Consider the following 25,292-nt stretch of genomic DNA (forward strand, 5'->3'; position numbering starts at 1 on the left):
ATGTGACAACATGGAGGGAAGGTGGCAGTCTGCAATCCAGCAAGAGGGTCCTTACTGCAACCAGTTTGGCTGGCACCTTCATCTTGGACTTCCCATTCTCCAGACTGTGTGGAAATACATTTCTTTTGTTCAGGCTGCTCAGTGTATGGTATTTTGTTATGGCAACTGGAGCTGACCAATACATTTTAAACTCTACCTCTTAAGGCTTTATCTAGTGTTAAAAAATCTTTCAACCTAAAAGAGCAAGCAACAAATAGGAGAAAGATTGTTAAGTATTTTCAGAAAATTTGGCAAAGCTTCAGTATCTGTCATAAAAAGCATCTTACAACTAGATGAGAAAGAACACCTGAAACTTAGAAGAGAAATGGATATAAGATATACAAATGCAGAGGGGTGGGGGGGTCCAAGAGGGAGGGGAAATATGTATACCTGTGGCTGATTCATTTCATTGTACAGAAAAATGGATGCAACATTGTGAAGCAGTTATCCTTCCATCTAAAAAAATAGAGATAAAATAAAAAAATATACAAATGCAATTTACAAGAGAAAAGTAGAACTAGAATGAGCCACATTTTCTTAGAAATGCTTCTTGAAAATGAGAAAGAAATCTAAAACAGAGGGGATATGTGTATACATATAAGTGATTCAGTTTGCCCTACAGCAGAAATTTAACAATATTGTAAAGCAACTACATTCCAATAAAAACTAATTAAAAAAGAAATGCTTCTCGAGTTGGGGAGGGGGTAGTTTTGGCCATTGTGGCGGGTGAGCCGACATCCATCTGTATTGTTTGGGTAGCCCTCTTTGCTGGGGATGCGTTTGTGCCTCTCAGTCTTCAAATTCTGTTAATGTATTTGCTCCCTTGCTCCTCTCCCCCTAAAGCCACCATGCTGTGGCTTTATGACACACTCATGTCACATGTAAAGATTGCAGCCGACTCAGCGTGTCTGTCAGGTGACCTTCATGAAGCACACGCTTTCTCCCTGGTAGAAACTACTTGTGTCTACCTGCCAACTTACATTTGGCATCTTGCACCACGCTGGGAGGGCACAAGAATATACCCAGTGGGCGTTGATGGAGGCAAGCTGGTTGTGGACCTGTCCTCACTGGCCCTTCTTCTGGGCCAATGAAACTTAATCATGGGAAATGGTCACTCAGAATAAGATGACAGCAAGTCTGGGCCCTCCCCGTGGCCCGGCCCCTGGTCCAGGGGACGCACCTCGGCAAGTCACTGAATCTCTCTTTCCTTGCATCCCTCATCTCTCTGAGGAAAGGACTGGAATTCCCAAACTCCTCTGCCCTTGCTCCATAGACAGGGTTTCTGTGGAGCATTACAGTCCACAACTTTGTTTTCCCTACATAGAATGGGACAAATATCATCTTCTTTCCTAACTGCACATTGTCTTCCGTTTTCCACTCCTTCCTCCTCCTTGCCAACCTTTGAGCCAGAAGGTGACTGCAGGTGGGCCTTTCCAAGTCTGCAGACATGGGTGAAGATCTCTCACAGCTTGACATGTCCTTAGTTCAAAGGCAGGAACGAGGTAGTTGACTTTAAAAAACTAGTCACATGAAACATTATTTGTTCAGAAAGTGCATTTTAGGAGTCTCCACATGGACTTCCCTAGTGGTCCAGTGGTTAAGAATCTGCCTGCCAATGCAGGGAATACTGCGTGGGTTCGATCCCTGATTTAGGAAGATCCCACACGCAGCAGACAGAGCAACTGAGCCCGTGCGCCAGAACTCCTGAGCCCGTGCGCCAGAACTCCTGAGCCTGCCCGCAACAAGAGAAGCCTCTGCAGTGAGAGGCCCGCACACCACAACAGAGTAGCCCCTACTCGCTACAGCTGGAGGAAGCCTGTGAGCAGCAATGAAGACCCGGTGCAGCCCCCCAAATTAATTAATTAATTGATAAACATTAATTAGAGACCTTTATGGTATCCTGGGATAGTCACAGTTAAATAAATGTCCTCCTATTAGGACTTCTCAGTCTATTTTGGGGGAACTTTGGAATCTTGGAGAAGGGAATAAGGGTGTGGCTTTTTCCTCGCCTGTTTGACCACGGAACCCTCTTCTTGGAAAATCTTAAGGGCCTGATGTTCTGTGGGACTTACTTTGGGAAGTGGTGACTTGTTTTTGCCCGTGTTTGCACGGGCAGTGACTCAGCCTTCAGTTTGAGGCCTTAATGGACCTAACCTGGTTTAGCCTCCATTTCAGGAAAAAACACAAATTTCTTATCAGAAGCAGGCAGATGTCAGATTATGAGGTCGTTGCTGGTCGTACTGCCTAGCTGTCACAAATACAGTACAGTCACTGTCTACAGTGGAGAGGATCGCATTAGTTGAAAGAAAAACCTGATAGCTCTCAAACTTGTGTGAATCTAGTGGAGTAGCTAAATTAAGATTATGCCTGTTAGTACTGTGAGATTCTTCTTCAGAAGTTTCGAGGGGACTAGTTCAAGTTGACCTTAGAATATCTGTATTAAACACAATGTCTTTGGGCATAACTGAGGATCAGATGCCTCTGTGATTTCTGGGAGGAGACAGAGCTGTAACTTCTGAGTATCACCAGCATTCCTTCACTGACAAGGGTCCAGATTTTCATATTTATCCGAGACTGTCTTTCTGAAATAAGTTTTGTAGACTCTTGCTTCCCTTCTGCCCTGGATAAGAGTCGGGCTGAGAAAATCGAGCCCTGTGCAAGTCATTCACAAGAGCAATAAACAGGATCAGAGAGGCCACTGGAGGATTGCTCTTGCCATTTAATGGTCTGAGGACAGGGCGTCTGAGTTCACAAGCTTGCCACAAAGTGGGAAGGAGAAATTCTTTAACTGTGGTTTCTTTGAAATGTAGAATGCTGATCATTGCCTTAACAAGCTTCCAAAAGTTTCTAGCTTGTAAGAAATAATATATCATGGTAACGAAGCACAGGGAAGGCACTCTCATCTAATGACAGACCTACTTACGCTTTAAATTAAGATTTCTGCCTCGGAAGGCATGGCTGTAGAGAGCCGCCGTCACTGACTTACCGTGCAGCCTGTTGTTGTTCAGTCTCTAAGCTGTGTCTGACTCTTTGCGACCCCAGGGACTGCAGCACACCAGGGTTCCCTATCCTTCACTATCTCCCGGAGCTTGCTCAAACTCACGTCCATTGAGTCGATGATGCCATCCATCCTCTGTTGCCCACTTCTCCTCCTGCCCTCAATCTTTCTCCGCATCAGGGTCTTTCTAATGAGTTCACATCAGGTGGCCGAAGTATTGGAGCTTCAGTTTCAGCATCAGTCCTCCCAATGAATATTCAGGGTTGATTTCCTTTAGGACTAATTGGCTTGATCTCCTTGCAGTCCAAGGGACTCTCAAGAGTCTTCTCTGGCACCACAACTCAAAAGCATCAGTTCTTCAGTGCTCAGCCTCCTTTATGGTCCAGTTCTCACATCCATACATCCCTACTGGAAAAACCATAGCTTTGATGATATGGACCTTTGTCAGCAAAGAGATGTCTCTGCTTGTTAATACACTCTCTAGGTTTGTCATAGTTTTCCTTTCTTGTGGCCTGAGGGGGTGTTTTTAAGGCCCTGGGACCTCACGGTCCTCATCATGAATGGAGGGCCAGGAAGGACTCTATAGTCAGGGATTCTGAGTCAAGATTTAAGCGGGGAGCAGAGTTTCTGCTTGAACACGGATGCCCAGCGTGAGGTCGGAGCATCTGTGATGCTGCTGCAGGAGACTGGCTTTCTAGGTTTGCCCCAGTGGGCTACCAGTATTTGGGACCAGCAGTGGTTCTTTCCCTGTAAGCTTTTGCCATGTGCCTGAACTTCTGAACATCTTACCTGCCTCCAGGTGACAGGAAACAAGAGTTCTTTATCAATGCTGTTAGCTGTGAGAACTTTTTTTCTTTTAACCACTGAAACTAAATACAGGCATGCTGCCTGGCATGTTGTTTTCCAGAGGAGAAAGGCAGAGCCCAGACTAGGGAAGGGCTCAGTCGGGTCACATGACTAAGGAAGGGCCAGTACCCAGGTCCCCTGGTTCTCCTCCCAGGTGGTGCTTTTGGTCAGCCGGACAATTTTTCTGCTCATTCCTGGACTTCTCTGTCATTAACAGAACTTCTCTTTGCCGAATTACAGAAATGGCTTCAGACATCCCTGGCTCAGTGACGTTGCCCGTCGCCCCCATGGCAGCCACTGGACAGGTGAGGATGGCGGGGGCCATGCCCGCCCGAGGAGGAAAGCGGCGATCCGGGTAAGCCCCCTCGGCATTTCTGGGAACCGCGTTGGATATGCGTTGCACAACATTCTTGACCTGTTAGGAAAATATTGTCTCTCCCTGTCCCGGAGAGTAAGAGCTCAGCAGTTTGCATCCTGTTTATTAGATTCCGCGGGATTCCTAACCAGGCATGTGATCGCCTCTAAGTGTTTTTGGGCCTCGGCACCCAGCTGGGGACTTCTGTTTGCTTGTCCTTGCTGTGAGAACGGCTCTGTAGTCCTGCTGGGCCTTGCTCCAGCCATCGCTCTCAGGGAGGGGGCTCACCCATCCGTCCACCTGAGCCCACCAGCCAGAGGCAGCCCTGAGGGTCGAGCTTCAGCTCCTGTGGGCAGCAAGGATCCCTCTGGTGCTTTCTGTTCTTTGCTCTGGCTACCAGTCTTTGCCAGGTGCTGTGCAGGAATTCCTCTCAAAAAAAAAAAAAAAAAAGAAAAAGAAAAAACCTGGCTCTAGTACAGCATCTAAAGGCTGGGCAGCTTCCACTGTAACCTACTCTGCCCGTAACGTTGGTAAGAGTGATGGTGGGACCAGAAAGACCATCACTCTTGAGCCGATGGAACCCAAAACAGTGTCTACTCATTATGTACCACATCTGTAACTGAGTTACAGCCATCACAGATCCTGCAAGAAGAGCACAGTCTACATTGTCAGACTCTTGTTTATCAACCAGCTCCTTTTCTTCATTGAATCAACTTCATTTTCAATGAAATATTCGAGATACAGAGTTTCTCACGTAGAGTCAGTTTGTCCTATGAATGCATTTTCCCACAACACAGGTTCTCCCCAGGAAGACAAGGCTCCTAATTTGTAAAATGGTCCAGCATTTTAAACCCTAGAGTTTCCTCTTAACCACTGTAATTCTTAAAGGCGCCTGGGCTGGCCCCAGCAGGGGTGGAGTTGGGGGGCAGGTGTGTTTTGAGGGTCTAGAATGGAATAGGGTAGGATGAAAAAGCGCCTTCAGTGTTATCATTTCAGATGGTGAAAAGACTGCTGCCTGTGTGCTGGTCTTCAAAAGAGGGGCTAAAATTTTGGTGATTATGGAGGGGGTTATGGAGCCTGGTTCCCCACTTTCCCTTGGTTCAGCTCCCTCCCACCCCTAAATGCAGCCAGAGTTCCATATTTACGGTGGGACCCACTGAGCTGTTGTGATCATTGGGGTGCTTGGGGCCACACTCCTCAGATCAGCCTGCCTCCAGGGCTTACTGCAAACCCAGATATCCTCCTTTAACCAGCTCTTCTTTCTAACTAGGTGCTAAGCTCAGTGGAGTCTGGGTTGTTAAAAGAATGCACTTGCTGTCAACATATCAGCTTACCGCATGTTTTTCTTTTAAAGAATCCAGGTCTTTAAAAAATTATTTTAAATGCCTTTGCTCTCTCACATCCATTCCCTGGGGACAGAGCCTCAGTGCAGGCCCGGTCCTTTTTAAGAAGCCGGCACAGGACTCTCTGATGCAGGAAGGTAGGGCTGGGCCAGGCACCAGGCAGAGGTTGGAGCCCAGTATTGCGGGGAGGGAAGTGGTCTCTGAGAGACTCTGCCAGGAGTCTGTGCCACTCCCGCCCCCACCCTTGCAGGGTGTGTGCTAGGCTTCAGGGAACTGAAGCTACTCCCCTCCTCTGTCCCCTAGTTCCTGGCCCCGGCCTGACGTCTGGACCCTGACTTCTGCTGGCTCCCTGAGGTGATGATCGGTCAGTGGACTCAGGCTTCTTTGTGAAGGAGTCCTCCCAGCTGCCCCTTTCCCTCCCGGATCACGTATACTCAGTGTGACTCTGGAGGTGGAGGCGGACCTTGGTGGGGCAAGACTGAGACACAGCCTAGAGCAGGGGTCCCCAACCTGCTGGGTCCCCCACGGTACTGGTCCGTGACCCATTAGGAACTGGGCTGCAGAGCAGGAGGTGAGCAGCAGTGAGCAATGCAGTGAAACTTCATCTGTGCTTGTATCCACTCCGCGTCACTCACGTCACCACCTCAACTCCACCTCCTGTTGGATTGGCGGCGGCATTAGATTCTCACAGGAGCTCAAACTCTGCAGTGAACTGCACATGCAAGGGTTCTGGGTTGCCTCACTCCTTATGAGAATCATCCTGAAACCTCCCCCTGGCCCCATCGGCGGAAAAATTGTCTTCCATGAAGCCGATCCCCAAAAAGGTGCCAGAAAGGTTGGGGACTGCTGGCCTAGAGTTCTACTCCACTTAGAACCAAGGAAGCCCAACGCCAAGCAAAAATACCAGAGGTTCAAGGGGATGAGCAGCAATTGCTGGCACACCCTCCCAAGCAGGAGGAGGAGGACGCACACCCCCGGAGGCAGATCAGGGAGCCAGCCGCCTCCCGGAGGCCTGTCCTTCATTTTCTTCATTCTTGGAGCCCTACACCTGCCTCCATTTCCCGCTTCAGAGGGAGCAGCCAGAAAACTGTGCTTCCTTCTGCTAAGCCCCTGGGACTCACGGGGGCAGCTCTGTGTCTCAGCCAAGAAACCTTCCTTTTCACAGGGAGGTTTCCAGAGTAATTCTTACCTCTGATATTGTTACACGTTTTGCTGAAATTCTGTGATGGAGGCCATCGCTGTTGTAGAGTAGCCACAGCAGTGATAAGGCTCCTCTGCTCTCAGCCCCCGTGCTTGTACCAAGGAGACCCCTATGGAAGTCACATTCCTCAAATAGCGGGTCACCCCACTCGGGGTCCCCACCCGCGAACTGTGGCGCATTTACACATGCTTCCCCATCTCTGCCATCTTGCCCCCATCCTCCTTCTCTCCTAGAGTGTTTGGCACAGTTGGAGACGCAGGGAGGGGGAGAAAAAGAGAGGAGAGGTAGGCTGTGTTGTTGTTCAGCCGCTCAGTCGTGTCCAACTCCTTGTGACCCCAGGGACCGCGGCATGCCTGGCTTCTCTGTCCTTCACTCTCTCCTGGAGTTGCCCAAACATGTCCAGTATTCTTGCCTGAAAAATCCCATGGACAGAGGAGCCAGGTGGGCTACCGTCCATGGGGTTGCAGAAAGTTGAACATGACTGATGTGACAGCATGTTAGCACACATGTCCACTGAGTCGGTGATGCCATCCAACCATCTCATCCTCTGTTGCCCCCTTCTCCTTCTGCCTTCAGTCTTTCCCAGAATCAGGGTCTTTTCCAATAAGTTCGCTCTTCGCATCAGGTGGGCAAAGTCTTGGAGCTTCAGCTTCAGCATCAGTCCTTCCAGTGAATATTTAGGGTTGGTTTCCTTTAGGACTGACTGGTTTGATCTCCTTGCTGTCCAAGAGGTGGAAAGGTCCTTCCTCCTGCTCCTCTTCCCTACCCAGGTCTTCCCACTCTGACTTGGTTATTCTGGTGGAGGAACTTGTCCCAATTCCCAGGATAACTACCCAGCCCTGGGGTTTCAGAGCCAAGTAGAACTGACCCCTAGCGGGTTTGGCTCCCCTGGCCACATGCCTGGCTGGGTGCCGAGGATCCTCTGGCCCGAATGTTCCCTCCACTCCCCTGACAGCCTCCCCAGTACACGTCTTAGCAAGCTCCGTGCTCTGCGGGCAGTGGGGACACGAGGTGAAGGTTCAGAAGTTTCAGATTCTTTGCAAAGTGATTCCACATGTGTGGGAGAAGGAAGCAGAAGCCAGTCACCTGGGCTGCATTTTTGTAGAGAACTCCCTGATCCTGGTGAGGGGGTGGGATGGGGCTGGGGGGCACCCACAGGGCACACTGGGTTCTTTTCAAAAGACAGGGGAGTGGGCTCTCATCAGGTTGTGCCCACTCCGGAGTCAGCCCCTGTTGGGAAGGGGAGGTAAGGGTGGTGGGGACCAGGAGTCCTAGCCCCTTCCTGCTGCCTTGGAGTCAGATGCTGGGCTTCTAAAACATCATCATCGAGGAGAATGATTTCCAAATCGAGTGCAGCCAGTACACCGGCGTCTCCCTGCAGCGTAAGCCCATGGCTCCTGGGATGTGGTGAAATAAAAGGCATATTACATAAGTACATGTTTCCCTTGGTTCGGATTTATGCAGTAGTGATGCTGTCATCTGGCATTTGCTGGCACCCATGTCCCCTCTTCACCTTTTGTCAAGAGCAGCTTCGAGCTGGCCCAGGGTTGCTCCTCTGGTGAGCTCTGCAAGCAGCCTAGCGGGCGCGGCCTGTCATCTTTTCTCATAAGAGCGAAAGTGGATTCTTTGATGACTCATAGTGGATGATGCATGATTATTATTACACAACCGCTGTGAGGCCGATTCACACTGCTCACTCTGAACCAGATGCAAGCTCAAAAGTGGCTTTCACGACTTTTTATTGAGGGTAGAAATCATGCTCAGAACAGGAAAGTGAGGCAAAAGGCATTTTCAGCCCACCTTTGGAGGACTCTTACCTCATCCACTGATGGTACCAAATTCTTCAAAGTGAACACAATAGGACTTAAACGTCATGTTTTGATTTCTCTCCTTTATTATCCAGATGCTGTGGTATAATAGAGATACATAAAAGATATAAAACAAGGATGATTTACTTGGCGTTTTTATAGCAGGAGAAATAAACAGAGCTATGGGAGTCGTATTTAAAGTGGAGCATTTGAGTTGGTGGCAGAAGACCCAGAGGCAGGGTCTTGGCAAGGAGTCCTCCAAAAGATCCTTCTGTCCTCAGAAGTTGCAAGTTTTCTGTGTGGCTGATGAGCAGTTAGTCGTTTTGGGGTCACGTGAGTTACCCTGAGGGTCTGAACAGTCGTTTGTGTCCTGTTTTTTCTCCTGAGTTCACCCCTACACAATACGTTTCACAATTCCTACATGTGATTGCAGCTTATATGTGATCACACACCTGCATGGGTAGAAAGGTACAGATTTGTGGTCCCTGAATTTTCATAGAGAAGTCCTGTTTCCTCAGTTTTCAGCAGGCTTCAGAAAACTGCCTCCAGAGCGTGGCACTCCGTCTCTTACACTCTGCTTGATTGGGTTGACGTGGTCCAGACTGGGACCATTTACCGTAAGGCTCTCCTCTCTACCCGTCTACTGCTTGAGGATGGGGTAAGGAACTGAGCTGTCCTTATGAAAACGAGGGTGACGAATAGTTCTGGTTGGCCCGGGGCTTCTCCGGTTTCAGCACTGAAGTCCTGTACCCCCACGGATCCCCTCCTTCTGGGAAAATCAGGACGATGGGTCACCCTCAATACCCCAAAGATCCTGCAGGCTGAGGAGGGCCGGCTGACTAAAAAATGGCATCTTGCAGGAGCCAGATGATCACACTCCTATCAACTGGAGCTGAAAGGCATTTTAAAGATAACTGATCATCTCACACCCACTTGAGGTTTTTCTAAATGCTTGCATAAATCCATTGGAATTCTGAAAATGCAATTTTTTTTTCTTAACCACTGAGCTGTTTTTGACAGCCCAGGGGTGTTAAGTAACCTTTCTGTCTGCAGCAAGTCGCTCTTACCCATGATGAACACTAGGTGACAGTGTGGTTCTGCAGCGCTGCAGAAGCCCAGAGACAGGCTTTTTGGTGCTTTCTTCTCCCAGATGTCGGAGAAGGCAGTGGCACCCCACTCCAGTACTCTTGCCTGGAAAATCCCATGGACAGAGGAGCCTGGAAGGCTGCAGTCCATGGGGTCGCTGAGGGTCGGACACAACTGAGCGACTTCACTTTCACTTTTCACTTTCATGCATTGGAAAAGGAAATGGCAACCCACTCCACTGTTCTTGCCTGGGGAATCCCAGGGACGAGGGAGTCTGGTGGGCTGCCGTCTATGGGGTCTCCCAGATGTAATTTTCAGGAAAGGTGAGACGAAGCCTTAGTAGCTAAGCAGCATATAGGTGACTTTCCTTCATTTAGAAAGTTGTGCATTCAGCCTTCATTTTCCCACAACGTAGACAACTCTGCTGCTGCTGTCTGGTACCCTGTTACATACTCTGCATTGTGGGGGGTCCTCGTCTCTCTCTTCCAGGGATGTTTTAATTCTATTTTTCCTTTCTTATAATTTTTCTTCCCTGCCTCCCCTCCTCTAATTGTGCACAAGTATTTTTGTTATCGTTACCATCATCTCTTCAGTTATATAACTCCTTTTGTTCCTTTAGTCTGAATGCAAGCCCTCATGTCTGGAAATTGGGGGTTCTAAATGGGCATAAAACCCATCAGGTCATCTCAGATCAGAACTCTGGTCACACTGCTCATAAAACAAGATAAAAATAAACAAGTGATTGTAAAAAAAAGACAGTGTTCCTTTGCCCTGTGTCATCCTAGTCCTTTGGTTCCCCAAGTAAACCCAAAGCCTCGAGAGTTTACTTCTTTAGAGGCCTCTCCCATGTGCTTGTGGAGTGATAGCTCTTCCCTTGAAAGTTGGCCTGGGAGCCCCGAGCCCTCCCTATATCACCACTACCCCCTGCGCCCCAGCCTGAGAGCTGCAGGTGGGGTCATATCCCCCATGAAGCCAGCAGCCGTGGCACCTGTAGTGTGGTTCTGGAGCACACCCGCCATTCTTGTGGCAAGCTGCTGGCCACCAGGCAGGCTGGACTCCCTTCTGCCTGGGGTCCATGGGAACTGTGTCCCACTCAATCCATCAGGCCCCCTAAGAACAAGATGGGGAGTGCAGAATGCCTGAGAAGTTCTTCCCCAAGGAAGCCCACTCCCCGTGAATGTCCGGGAGAGTCAAAACATCTGTACTGTTTCTATTTTGTTCCCAAAGACTCTGGGTACACCTCGTACTAATTAACTGTTCTGCCCTAACATCTTCAAGGAGTAAAATTAATTGACATTAGAGAGGGCTGCTTTGTTGTTTTTTTTTGAGAAGGAGAGTTTGGGATATCAGCTAAACAAATATCAGTCATAACTTTTCTATGTTTGTTTGGAGAGACCCAGTAAAGTGGGAATCCGAGTATGTCTTGGGTGAGTTTCCATAAGCAGACGGCCATTCTGACTAGCTCAGGCACTAAACAACTATATCTCCTCCCACGTCCATTTACTTGGACCCAGAGTTTATAGGGTAATGGCCTTAAATGCCTTTTCACTTAGACTCATCGAGGCCAGCCAAGTCGTCACATGGCACAACCAGCAGTGTATCTTCTTTGCCTCTAAAGCTTCTTGTTTCCAAGCTCCCTGGAGCTCTCTCCATCTGTTAATATACCACTAGATAGTCAAAGGAGGAAGTCCAGTGTTGATACACGACGTGGAGGGGTGCACGTGTCCCCAGAGATGGTGGGGGATAAGGGGTGCTGACTTTTCCAACGCAGCAGCCTGTAAAGGGTTCTTGAAGGGTTGAGTCAGTATTTCAGCACTGTGCAGAAGCCCTCAACCATGTGATTAATGATGCTGGTACCGTAGACCTTTCATTTTGCCTTTTCTTGTCCCAAACCTATTTGAGGACTGTGTAGAGATACTGTTTATTGCACTGTCAAGGGCTGGGATTGTTGGAGAGCAGTCTGACCAAATCAACCCCACTCTGAGGCAACAGCTCATATGTCCAGTTAAATGTTCTACTTCTAATGAACGCTCACTTGTGAACTTGACTTTTCCAGAATGGACTTTGATGATGAAGATGGCGAAGGTCCCAGCAAGTTTTCAAGGTGAGTTTCCTTTATGTTCCCTAGATTTAAAGAAGCCCAAACAACCAGTTATCACCTTATTGAAATGTATATGGGTTTGGATGTCTTTTGTCATTGGAAAAAACCATTGCCTGTTACATGGCATGGGAGGGGAGTTTGGGGGGAGAATGGATATGTGTATATGTATGGCTGAGTCCCTTCTCTGTGCACCTAAAACTCACACTGTTAAATGGCTGTACTCCAATACAAAATAATTTTTAAAACTTTAAAAAAATAAGAAAAAAGCCATTGCCTGTAGCTTGACGGCCTTGTCCTTCATTCTGTGCTTGGCTCAGGGACAGGTAACTCTTAGCAAAACCTGCCATATCCCAGCCTAGATTTTCAAAAGTTAAGTATTAACAAGTGATTGACTCTGTTAGCTTTTTAAATTAAACAGACTGCCAGTTTTAATGGATCCCTTTTTAAAAGACAGGCCTAGAGTTCAAGTTTAGAAAAACAATCAAGATAAAGCCTCTTTTTCTACCATGGGAAATAAAGAGAAATATGAGAAACCTGGGTGGCCCTGTTCTAGATGCAGAAAACTGGACCTTAAGTTCCTAGGATCTACGTCACTTGCTGGCCACGTGACAGCATCTCCATCTAGGCTCTGCAGGGCTGTCTGGAGTGCAGACTGCCTTCCAGAAGGATGCTAGCCCGTGGGTGCTGTGATGGTAGGTGCATCACTTACATGAAGGGTGAGGCATGCCCTGTCCCATGGCTCTTTATTATTATTATTATTATTATCTTGTTTTAAGTTACGGGAGAAAGTTTGGCAATGTTGAGAAAAAGAGCAAAGATCATTCCATCAATCTTAGCAAACTTCCCATCTACTTCTGTTTACTTATGAAAGAACCTGCCTTGACATTCCTCTCCCCTCCACCCCCCCACCCCCACCACTGCCCAAGAATTCCTAATTCTTGGTTGCTGATGAAATTGAAAACCTACCCCGGGTGATGTGTACCTTTCTCTGGTATGCACAGCCCACAGTTTGGACTGACAGCCTCAGTTATTTTATAAAAGTTTTTGAGGACTTCCCTGGTGGTCCAGAGGCTAAAACTTCACCTTCCAATGCAGGGGTGTGGGTTCGATCCCTGTTCAGGGAGCTAAGATCCCGCATGCCTCGTGGTCAAAAAACCAAAACATAAAACAGAAGCAGGATTAGCAGTATTGTAACAAATTCAATAAAGGCTTTAAAAATGGCCCACATTAAAAAAAAAAAAAAAAAAAAAAACCTTAAAAAAATTATTTAGAAGAATGATGTCTGTATTGAACCTTGTACCCATGGCCTCCCCGTTTGCTCCTTCTCATGGAAGTCACTTTTGGTTGGGTTCCTTTTACCTGTATTATAGGTGTGAATTGAGCATCCTTTCCCCAAACCCAAGAGGAACAGGCCACTAGTTCCTATTCCTGGGCTTCCCCGGACTCTTCAGGTCCATGAAAGTCTCGACCTTGATTCACTTTCCTCCCTGAAAACTGAGTTCCATCCTCCACTCAGTTCTGGTGAGACAGGAGCGAGAAAGTGGAACCCTCTTTGATGTCTGATGACCCTTCTAATCAAATCAAGACACAGGTTTCAACAACAAGAGCATGTATTATTTTCCCCTGGGTGCAGACAGAACCCAAGCTTGGATGCCCACCTCTTTCATAGGATACATATGAATAGCAGGGAGCACTGTGTTCCTGAAAGGAAGCTGGCCTGGGAAATAAGGGCACATGTCACCCCAGCTTGGTTTGTGCCAGCCTTACACAGCCTCCCTTGTGAGGAAACAAAGCCTTGTGATTCCTCTGGATCAGTATTCCCCTGGAGATAACGTTCCATAGCATGTTGACCTCAGGAAGCAACGGTTCCTGGGTCTCAGAACAGAAGGAGGAAGAGAGAGATGAGGAGTGACATTGGCTTGACATGGAAGATCAGTGTCAGTGCTGAAATAACAGTGCAGGGACACAGAGCACTCATTGTCCGGGGTCCCACCAGGAAGAAACAGAAATCCTAGACTCTGCTGTAAGCCTGCCCTTGAGTCAGGTTGTACATAAGTCAGGGTTCAAACCTGGACTTTTGTGAACCACATCCTTCCCCCTCCCCACTCATGAAAAATAAGAGGGAAAGATGAGGTGAGCTTACAACATATGTTGGTGCCGGTGGGAGCCTGGGGCCGCTTCAGTCTGACAGCAGAAGGGTTGATGGACCCGTCGGCTGCTGGGGACATCTGAGCTGCTCCCAGCTGGGGAAACCACTGAGTCCACCCCTGCCTTCGCTTTGCCAGCTGCACTGGCCACCATCCAGAGGCAGGCCAGAGAGACTGCTGCAGGCTCTCTCCCTAGGCGGCAGGCATGGCATGCCTTGGGGCGGCTTCTGTTTCCTCCTCCTGTGTTCACAGTCAGCCGAGGGAGCCCTCAGGCCAGGTGTCGGAAGAGAGAGGGGCTGAGAGGCAGGCGTCTTGCCAGCAGAGTTTGCTGTCTCAGAACACAGGCAGCACGCTAGGTCATGGTTTGTGTCACCCTGAGCTACCCTGGTGGCTCAGACGGTAAAGATACCCCCTGCAGTGCATGAGACATAGGAGACATGAGTTTGATCCCTGGGTCCAGAAGATCCCCTATACGAGGGCATAGTAACCCACTCTAGTATTCTTGCCTGGAGAATCCCATGGACAGAGGAGCTTGGTAGGCTACAGTCCGCGGGGTCGCAAACAGTCGGACACGACTGAGTGAACCAGTAGTAGTATATGTGTGTGCAGCCAGCTTTCCCAGCTTCTCTTGAGGGTGGTCCCAAATTCAAATGTCCCACCTGCTATCAGAGGTCATGTCTCAGTTTTGGATTTGGGGAATAGGGTCACATTCACATAGGAGGTACATTGTAGCCAATTAGATTTGCTTCCTATGTTCTCACAGCAGGTCTCAGATGTTAAGCTGCTTGCAGATCACACAGATGTGCACATATGCATTTTTAAATAGATAAAAGAGGATTTATTTATATATGTGTGTGTGTGCTAAGTCTCTTCAGCCATGTCTGACTTTTCGACCCCACGGCTATAGCCCTTAAGGGATGGGATCCTCCAGAATACTGGAGTGGGTTGCCATTTCCTCCCCCAGGGGATCTTCGCAACCCGGGGACTGAACCCATGTCTCTTGTCTCTTGCGTTGGCAGGTAGGTTCTTTACCACTATCGCCACCTGAGAAGCATATATACATATATATATATATATATATATATATATATATATATATCCCCTGCCTTGATCCAAAAAATCCTGATGGTGGCTTAAAAAGGGATTGCAAAAAGTTTTTTAAAAGCTTATTTATTTTATTTGGCTGTGATGGGTTTCACTGCTGTGGGCAGGCTTTTCTAGTTGCAGCCAGCAGGGACTACTCTGTTGTGATGCGTGGGCTTCTCATTGTGGTGGTTTCTCTTGTTGCCACCACCATGAGAGAAGGGCTTGTGGGCTCTAGGCATGCAGGCTTCAGTAGTTGTGGTGCATGGGTTTAGCTGCTCCGAGGCACATGGGATCTCCCCAGACCAGGGGTGGAACGGGTGTCCCCTGTGTTGGCAGGCAGATTCTTAACCACCAGGGCAACCCCAAGTAACTTTCTTGAAAAATGTTCAAAGTCTTAAAAAAATTACTCTTCCCCTAGAGCTAGCTGCTTCCAAACTTAATATTTTGCATGTTTTCTCTCTCTTGCTTGGTGACTATATTTGCTTCTTCTTTCTGCAGTTGTCGTCTTATAGCTGATCTTTGCTGATTTGTCAACAGATGTTTTACTTTCAGTTTCACCAGTTCTGGAGGAACTGTGTAGGGGTACTCAGCTGCTGGGCACATGTACACACCTATGCACACGCAATGGTGCACACACAATGCCAGGGCCAGAAATGCCCCGAGACTCACTTCATCATCCCTGTCTCAGACTTCCCTCCCACATGCAGTTGATGCTGCTCTGGGAGCTGTGACATGCAGGACAGGGCTCTGCTGACCAACGTGCTCCCCTCCCCACACACAAAGTCAAGGGCAACCTGAGGGGCAGAAGCCGGTCTGCAGGGGCCAAGGAGTAGACTGGGGATGAGGAACCGAAGACCAGAGGGGACAGTTTATTGAGCAGTTTGTGTCCAGTTCAGTCACTGAGTGGCGTCCGATTCTTTATGACCCCATGCACTATAGCCTGCCAGGCTCTTCTGTCCATAGGATTTCCCAGGCAAGTATACTAGAGTGGGTTGGCATTTCCTCCTCCAGAGGATCTTCCCAACCCAGGGATCGAACCTGGGTTTCCTGTGGCTCCTGCATCGGCAGGCAGATTCTTCACTGCTGAGCCACATGTATTGTGTAGTGGTCATTAGAACAGAAGAGTGGACACATGAAATAGAGACATTCTTCAATGTTGGGCTTACTTTTTCTTTAATCTTTGGCCGTGCTGGGTCTTCCTTGTGGTGCTCAGGCTTCTCTAGTCACGTGGGCTTTAGTTGCCCCCCTGGCATGAGGGATCTTAGTTCCCCGACCAGGGCTCAAACCCCGGTCCCCTGCATTGGAAGGTGGATTCTCAACCACTGGACCACTAGGGAAGTCTCTAAATTTGGAGTTTATATCTTAGGAACACCCAAGTGCTCACTCCCAAACCTTTCATTTTTGTTGCTATGTGCTATCACCCTGATTTTTTGCTGAGTTCCCACTCATTCTGCATCCTTTCTCAGAAGACTCAGAAGGTCTGGGAAGGAGTTCTCATACCTGTTGCTCTGAATAGTGCATGGGGCCATCTACAAACCTGGAATCAAAAGACCTGGATGGGTTTTATTAGCCTCTCTTCCACCCCTTCCTTCACCCTTCACCTTTTGAGGATCGTCTCTGACCTTCCCAGGGTTCCACCTTTAATCTGTATGACTTTCCACTGTTCCCTTGGACATGGTCGAACCCAGTGGCATTAGTCCATAAGGGGTCGTGATATTTTGCAGGGTTTCGCCAGTGAACTGCTAACATTATCTAAAAGTAAAGCTATCCATGATAGGAAGGTTTCCACAGGATTTTTTCCTTTTTTGTCACACCCATTTTGACATTTTCCTCTTGGTTTTATGCAGTATTTATGCTTGTGGACATTTTTTTTTCCCTGTCTCTCTGGGTTATGATGGTATTTTCATCTTCCCCCCTGAATTTATTTAGAGCTAAATTTATTTAGAGCTTTGACCATCAAAACCCCATTGATAAGGGGGAAACATGCAATGTGGGTGTGTCCTTCATTTCCTTCCTGGCAGAAAAAAGAACAAGATTGTCATTTCACAGAATTCTCAGTGTGCGTCTTAGCTTAGAGAACCAGGCATTTTGTTTCAAGGTGGGGGATGTCCAGAGTACTTCTGATGCAGAGAGGATGGCCAGGAGGGAGCAAGGATTACCCTCATCTCATCAGTCACCTTGTGGGGGACATCCTGACTTGGCCATGTGGATTCTGTTTAGAGTAAGGAGAATTTCAGCTGAGCCTTCTGACACTGCCGAATAAACACCCAAATGAGCACTCTCAGCCTTTCCAGACACTCTCCCTGCCTCGACAGCCTTCATTCCCGTTTTTTTTCACTGTGATTTTTTTCTTTCCTTTTTTTAATTGGAATATAGTTGCTGCACAATGTTGTGTTAGTTTCTGCTGTACAGCAAAGTGAGTCACTATACGTTTATCCCTTCTTTTTTGGATTTCCTTCCCATTTCAGTCACCACAGAGCACTGAGTAGAGGTCCCTGAGCTATGCAGTAGGTTCTCATTGCTGCTGCTGCTGCGGCTAAGTCGCCTCAGTCATCTGTTTTATACACAGTGTCAATAGTGCATATGTGTCAATCCCAGTTTCCCAGTTCATGCCACTCCCCTCCTGCCTTGGTAATTAACAAACTTGGTAAGTTTGTTCTCTGCATCTGTGACTTGAATTCTGCTTTCCAAGTAAGTTCATCTCTACCATTTTTCTAGATTTCACTTGTAAGCAGCATTAGAGAACCTGCCTGTCAATGCAGGAGATGTAGGAGATGTGGGTTTGATCTCCGGGTTGGGACAATCCCCTGGAGGAGGGCACAGCAGCCCACTCCAGCATTCTTGCCTGGAGAATCCCCATGGACAGAGGAACCTGGCTGGCTGCAGTCCGTAGGGTCACAAAGAATTGAACATGACTGAGCGACTTTGCAAGCACATACAACATTTGTTTTTCTCTTTCTGACTGTCTTCACTCTGTATGACAATCTCTAGGCCCATCCATGTCTCTGCAAATAGTACAGTTCTGCTCCTTTTTATGGCTGAGTAGTATTCCACTGTATGTATGTACCACAGCTTTATCCATTCCTCTGTTGATGGACATTTAGGTTGCTTCCATGTTCTGGCTATTGTAAACAGTGTTGCAATGAACATCAGGGTGCATATGTCCTTTAGAATTATGGTTTTCTCCAGGTATATGTCCAGGAGTGGTACTGCTGGGTCATATATAGCTCTGTTGTTAGTCTTTTAAAGAACCTCCACAGTGTTCTCCATAGTGGCTTTGTCAGCCTTAGTTCTTATGAACCAGAGAAGTCTGGCAGAGAACCTGGGTGTAGTTCTCTGAGGAACAGTGTAGCCTGTGAGGAACCAAATTACCAGGGGAGATAGCTTGAGACAGTCTTGTCGTTTCGGTGGGCTAGAGCTGAGATTAGGGCTGGAAGCTGTGGGATTAATGCTGTGTCGAGTGGAGACAGTCCTCTGCCATCAGGCCTGTCTGAGTCAGTGACCTCTTCACAGCTGTTTGACTCTCATGTCATCAGCTTCAATTCTGATGTCCTTCTCTCCTTGTTCAGCGACCCCAGTTCCTTCTGTTCTCCTGCAGAGGTTAACCTTGATGTGAAGTGACCCGCATCTCCTGCACTAAAGGCGGATTCTTTGCCCGCTGAGCCACTGGGGAAGCCAACAGTCCTGCATAACCCCAGGCTTTGTGGGGAAGAGGGGATCGTTTCTGGAAGCATAAGTGGCCCCAAGCTGTGTCTGTAGAAGCTACCAGGCTTCTCTTCCCCGTCGAGCCTTAGGTGTCTCTGCCTGTCTGTCTCCCCAGTGTTCCAGCTCTGACTATGGGACCAGACAACGCTCTGCTGGGGAGCTGAGTTCTAGTCCTGGTAAATTAGTCCCTCTCTGAGCCCCAGGGTCGTCCTCCACAAAGGACATTCCTGAAGACAGTGTGGGATGGACTTGGATCCCACTCTCTGGCTTCCTTTTGCAGACCTCCGGACACTGAGTTGGCAGAGAAGCCCAAGGCAGCGTGCAGCTGCAGCTCCTCCTCCTTGCCCTTGGCTTCCGCAGCTGTGTTCCCGGGCCAGGCGGTGGGCCCTCTGGTCCCAGCGGAGGGGGCACGGCTGATGCTGTGCTGTGTCCCCAGCGGTCACTGCTGCAGGGCCCCCGCCCTGGCGCCCATGTGCAGAGGGGCTCATTGCTTTATTGATGCTGCATGTGGGGCCCACGGAACTCAAATGCTAAGTTCACAGGCTGCCCCTGCAACTGCTCCAAGCAGGTCCCCATTGCTCCGCACCCTGTGGAGGAGGTGGCTTTGGTCCTGGAGACACTTCCTTCTGTTTTCACAAGATGGCATTGTTCCTGTTTCTTGCCTCCATTACCCTTCAAAGGAACTATATATATATATATACATATTTCATTCAAAATGAAACCATATATATACATATTTTACATATATTTTAATATATTCAGTAGCTATACTCACTTGTTTATCAGATCCTGTTGCTAGGTAATTTGCAGCTCTTCTTCATTTTGACCTTCTGTTGGTAACTCTTTCAGTCTCATTTCATGAAGTAGAGCGTTTTCTGCACTAGCCAGTCAATACTGTTTTAAACAGTTGTCCTCGTGTCTCCCTCAAGCCCCTGTTCTCGTGAGTTGGGTTGAATCAGCACGGTGATGAAATTGCTTTAGATCCATTTTAAGAATGTCACAAAGACTCTTCTCAGATGTTTTACAAAACAAGTTGGTCTGTGGGTCTTTTGCAAATGGGATCAGAAGTAGGCATGCCCTAGTCCTGCCTTGGGGTGGTCGCCGTGGTAACCAGCAGGAAGTGGGGAGGGAGGGGGCTTGGACTCTACCCTGTATATTTGGGGCATGCCTGAAGGAATGGAGAGGAAGGTCTGGGTCTGCGTTTTTAGGAATATCCACAGGATCACAGCACACAGACTGAATTGAGGGCCTGTCTGCTCCTGCCCAAAGGCTTCACCCCAATTCCAGCCCTTTCTTTGATCCCACTGATGCTCTTCCCATAGTGCACCCCCTTTACCTACTGCCAGGTCAGGGCCAACTGCCTCTCAGCTCCTCCTCCACCCTCTCAGCCCCTGTCACCCCCAGGACCACCTCCTCCTCTCCTCCCTTACTCTCTCCTGTGGGCTTTACTTTCCATGTGCCTCTCAGAGCATTTGATCACTTCTGCCTTCATTTCCACTCTTCATGTTTTAATGTCCTGACCAAACACTTCGCTCCTGTAGAACAGGAGCGGGACATTCCTTGGTTCCTTTGGCCTGTCCTCTCTGGGCACCTGGCTCAGTGCTTTCCGTACAGAGGTGCTCACCAGGCCTACCCAGGTCCACTCACTTCAGGCTTTTATTTTTTTAACATTTATTTACTTATACTTATTTGGCTGCACAGAGTTTTGGTTGTGGCACACAGGATTTTTAGTTGAGGCATGTGGGCTCTAGTTCCCGGACCAGGGATGGAACCTGGGCCCCCAACATTGGGAGTGCCGAGTCTTAGTCACTGGACCACCGGGGAAATTCCCTCACCACAGTCTCACTCCCGCCGTTTTGTTAGTGTGTTCATGTGAGACCTGCCCGCAATCAGGCCCACTTGGCATCTGCTCCTGGCCTGGAGGGCAGGCTGTGCAAAGTCCCGTGAATGCCAGTGGCGTGTGAGGCAGCCTTGCCCAGGGCTCTTCCTTCCTTGCTCTCACCGTCACCTTCATGCTATAGGCACCGTTGAAGCCCTAAATCCCGCCGCAGGCATGTGCTGTGTTTTTAGACAAGTCTTTTACCCCACGTGACAGCCTTGTCTCCGTGTCGTGGAACTGGGTTGGCTGTTACTCCCTGTCAAGCCTAGAGGTGATCATTTCGAGACAGAAACACTTTCCTGTCCCTTCTGTTCGTTTTTCATCTTAAACACGCCCCTGAGTGTCGCTCTCAGAATTCCTGGCAGTGCTGGGATTTTTTACTTGACTCCGTTGTTGGAGAGCAGGTACACATACTCTGTTACTAGGCTGTAGAAAATGTGCTGTCGAGCAGGGGCTTGTTCACAACGTGATGGGATGTGGGTCTATGGCGTGGCTGTCTGCTTAGGGATGCCAGGAATGGTGAGGAGGCTAGACGTGTTTCTCATTGTGGGTCAAAGTAAACCATTTGTTTAAGTCGGTGGTAACTATTACGTTCAATGTGTGTGTGGATATTTGTGCAAGCCTAGCATTCGTGGGCGCACTTGGAAAGTGTGTTTGGTTCAGTCTGGACACCTGAAGGGTCATGTCTTCATTCTTTATGCTTATTAAAAAGTATTAATACCTAGGTACATGGGAACAGTGAAAGCTTTGAGAACATATTTAGAGATGAGACTGAGGTATCTGTGGAAGTCTGTTCCCACCCCATGCCCTGAGACAGAAGCTTGCTAAGGTGTCCAGAAGCTGCTCTAAGATGTCTTCACAGCATGAAGATTCCTTAAAAAAAGTAAAAATAGAACTGCCATATGACCCAGCAGTATGACTGGGCATGTACCCAGAGAAAACCATAATTCAGAAATACATACACTCCCCAGTGCTCATTGCAGCACGATCTGCAATAGCCAGGACGTGGAAACAAGCCGGATGTGCATTCACAGAGGAGTGGATAAAGAAGACTGGTACATATGTGCAGTGCAATATTACTTGGTTATAAAAAGGAACGAGACTGGGTCACTTATAGAGATGTGGATGGATCTAGCCTGTATACAGAGTGAAGTCAGAGAAACAAATATGTATGCATGGAATATATATGAACACATATATGTGGAATCTAGAAAAATGGTACAGATGAGCCTATTTGCAGGGAAGGAATAGAGATGCAGACACAGAGAATGGGCTTGTGGGGAGGTGGGACGAACTGAGAGAGCAGGACTGACATACATCCACTTCCCGTGTGAAACAGATGGCTGGTGGGAAGCTGCGGTATAGCACAGGGAACTCAGCTTGGGGCTCCGTGATGACCTAGAGGGGTGGCATGGGGGATGGGTTGGGAGGGAGGCCCAAGAAGGAGGGGACATATGTATACATATGGCTGATTCACATGGTTGTACAGCGGAAATGAGCACCACATTGTAAAGCAACTATATACCCCACCAACACACACACATGAGGCATTGAGTGAGCCATCTCGAGTTCGTCTTTTGGCGACTTCGTGTGCCGTTTTACGCCATTTGATAGTAAGCCCTGGTCTGATCCGTCTCTCTTCCCCCACCCTGATCTCGTGCTTTCGGGAAGAGAGAACCACAGTGAGATCGAGAGGCGGCGGCGGAACAAGATGACTCAGTACATCACCGAACTCTCGGACATGGTCCCCACGTGCAGTGCGCTGGCCCGGAAGCCCGACAAGCTCACCATCCTGCGCATGGCCGTCTCTCACATGAAGTCCATGCGGGGCACCGGGAACAAGTCCACGGACGGCGCCTACAAGCCTTCGTTCCTGACGGAACAGGTACCCGTTCACTCCTCGTCTGTGGTGCTTGCTCCCCTGGTAACCACATTCCTGGGAGGGCAGAGAGTGGCGGGAATGACAGTGTCACCAAGGTGAGATAAACTGCGTGGGGTGAAAGGCTGAGGTGGGGACGAAAGCAGGAACTCTCATCCCTACGCTTCTCTAGGAAACTCTCTTCTGGGGACTGTCTTTCTGAGTTTGCATCCTCTGCTTTCTTCCCCCACCATGTACCTTAATAAGACAGGCTTCCCTGATGGCTCAGTGGTGAAGAACCTGCCTGCCAGTGCAGGAGATGCAGGTTTGATCCCTCAGTTGGGAAGATCCCCTGGAGGAGAAAATGGCCACCCACTCCAGTATCCTTACCTGAAGAATCCCATGGTCAGCGGAGCCTGGCTGGCTACAGTCCGTGGGATCGCAGAAGAGTCTGACACAACTGAGTGACTGAACAACAACCACCTTAGTAAGACATCACTCAAAGCAAAAAGAGATATTGTGCTTAGCACATGCTCACCCAGGAAAAAGGCAGCAAACCCAGTTCTTCTGTGCTAGACTAGCAGTGACGGTCGTCATCATGATGAAAGTTTTGGTAGCTGTCACAGCAGTCATAGTGACAAGGACTTAACAGGCAGCACGTAGCCGGCCTCTGCCCTGAGCCCAGTTGAAGTCATGTCCTTTCTGTGCAGGATTTCATTGAGTCCTTATTCTGGCTCAAGGAGGAAGCTGCTGTTATTCATCCCTGCTTTAGAGATGAAGAAGTGGAGGCTTCGAAAGTGTCTGCTGCTCAGTGCAGACCAGGAGTTGACACAGGGTGGTCAGACCCCAGAACCATGTATTTTAACAGCTATCCTGGTCTTTGCAGAGTTGGAAATAGTGAACCCGAGAGGTGGCCTGTGGGAAGTATTGATATATTGTAATTTGACCATTCCACGCCCTGGAAGGCCTGTATTCTGGGTCCTTGTTCTTCCCCATGCTGGTCAGACATTGTCAGCTTGTGTTCACTCATCTGTAGACAAACAGGAGCTTTCTGCCCTCCTGACCCTGAGGGCTTCTGCAGGATAAAGGGGACAATGGACTTGGTGCCGGCAGGGGGACGGGGAAGTGATGTGTCGTCAGGGACACAGGCAGGAAGAAGTGTTCAGGCTCGTCAGCGGCTGCCCGGGACAGAGTCAGCGCTGGCCTGCTGGGAGGGAGCCCCACATATGCACAGAAAGAGAGCAGAGGAAGGGGTTCCACATGGGGAGACTTGGGAAACCGGTGAGAACAGAGCCTTGGAGGAAGGGGTGAGAAGGTGTGTCCAGAGACAGAATCGTGTGTTTTGCTGGAGTGAGGAATCTAAGTATTAGGTTTAGAAAAAGAGCAAGGATAGAGGAGCTCACATGAATTCCTGTGTGGCAGTCTTTTTAGCAAGGGACTTTTGTCATCCCATTGCCCATGTGCTCTTCACCTCAAGGTGTGAAGAGGTGTGGCAGTGGGGTGACCCTCTCTGGGAGCCGTGGAACACGGTAGTCCAGGGCAGAATGCCCAACCCATTTCCACCTCTGTAAAAGGGTTAAGGTTAACACAGCGATGGCTCTCACCTGGCAGGGTTGTGGAGACAGGTAAGGGAGGAAGCAGAGTAGAGTGTTTAACACGGGGCTGAAGTGGAATGAAGGATGACTAGCTGGTGGATAGTGTGAAAATAGTGTTAATCGTTTGGTCATGTCGGACTCTCTGTGACCCCATGGACTATAGCCTACGAGACTCCTCTGTCCTTGGAATTCTCCAGGAAAGAATGCTGGAGTGGGTTGCCATGCTCTCCTCTAGGGGATCTTCTCGAGCCAGGGATTGAACCCACGGTCTCCTGCATTGGCAGGCGGGTTCTTTACCATCTGAACCACCAGGGAAGCCTAGCTGGCAAGTAAGCAGACAGAAATGCATTACACACGTCCTGACCACTAGGGTTAGTAAAAGGCTTTTCCTCTACATTTCTTTAATCCTTATAACAAACCCTGTTGGGATCCATATTCGACATTAATCTCTTTAAGTGACTAGGGATTAAAAACGTGGAGGGACTTTCCTGGTGGTCCAGTGGCTAAAGACTCTGTGCTCCCAATGCAGGGGGCCCAGATTTGATCCCTGGTCAGGGAACTAGATCCCGCATGCCCTAACTAAGAGTTTGCAGGCTACAACTGAAGATCCCACATGCCACAACTAAGACCTGGTGCAGCCAAATTAATAAATATATTTTAAAAATGCATTTTCAGAAAGAAAGAAAATGGAGAGAAGAGAGAAGGCAGTTATGCAGGCCACATGCATCCTCTCCCCCCATTCATCTCTTGGTTCCTTGGTAGGCTGTTGATAATGACAACAGCCACATATGTTAAGTACCTACTGTTCGCCAAGCCCTTACTGAGTCCTTCACATTCAAGATCTCATTTAACCTCACAAAATCTTCCCCCCGACCGCAAGAAAAAGACATGAAAACAAAACAAAACAAAAAAAACAGAAGCCAAAGATAATATGTCTGGAGCCCAGACTTGCACAGTGAAGTGGAAGAGCTGGAGTTGGTGGTCTCCTTTGACTCCACCATCTGTGCTTTTAGACCTTCCTGTTGGCTTAACTGGAGGATAGGGGCAAGGCTGCTTCTGGATTCAGGGCACAAGACCTTGGTCATGAGTGGGGTGCTCCCAGAAGATGAAAACCAGAGGGGAGGGTGTAGAAAGAGGGGCTCGTGAGGAGGGTGAGCTCTGGCCCATAAGCCCTTCCCACAGTCCCTAAAAAGGGCTGAAACTGTGAAAACATAAATGGAGTCAACTTGTCCACTTCCTCTCCTT

General features: G+C 48.7%; 1 protein-coding gene across 1 annotated transcript in view; it reads left to right on the forward strand.

Moving 5' to 3' along the window:
- The first annotated feature begins 4,125 nt into the window (after positions 1–4,125).
- The window catches only part of ARNT2 (aryl hydrocarbon receptor nuclear translocator 2), a 148,120-nt gene continuing 126,953 nt past the window's right edge, over positions 4,126–25,292 (forward strand). Inside the window, exons 1-3 of the mRNA XM_052659662.1 lie at positions 4,126–4,238; positions 11,733–11,780; positions 22,266–22,479. Of these exons, the coding sequence (XP_052515622.1) occupies positions 4,126–4,238; positions 11,733–11,780; positions 22,266–22,479 (375 nt within the window). The remainder of the gene's footprint in view (positions 4,239–11,732; positions 11,781–22,265; positions 22,480–25,292) is intronic.

Source organism: Budorcas taxicolor, chromosome 21, assembly GCF_023091745.1.
Source record: "Budorcas taxicolor isolate Tak-1 chromosome 21, Takin1.1, whole genome shotgun sequence".
Classification (NCBI taxonomy): domain Eukaryota; kingdom Metazoa; phylum Chordata; class Mammalia; order Artiodactyla; family Bovidae; genus Budorcas; species Budorcas taxicolor.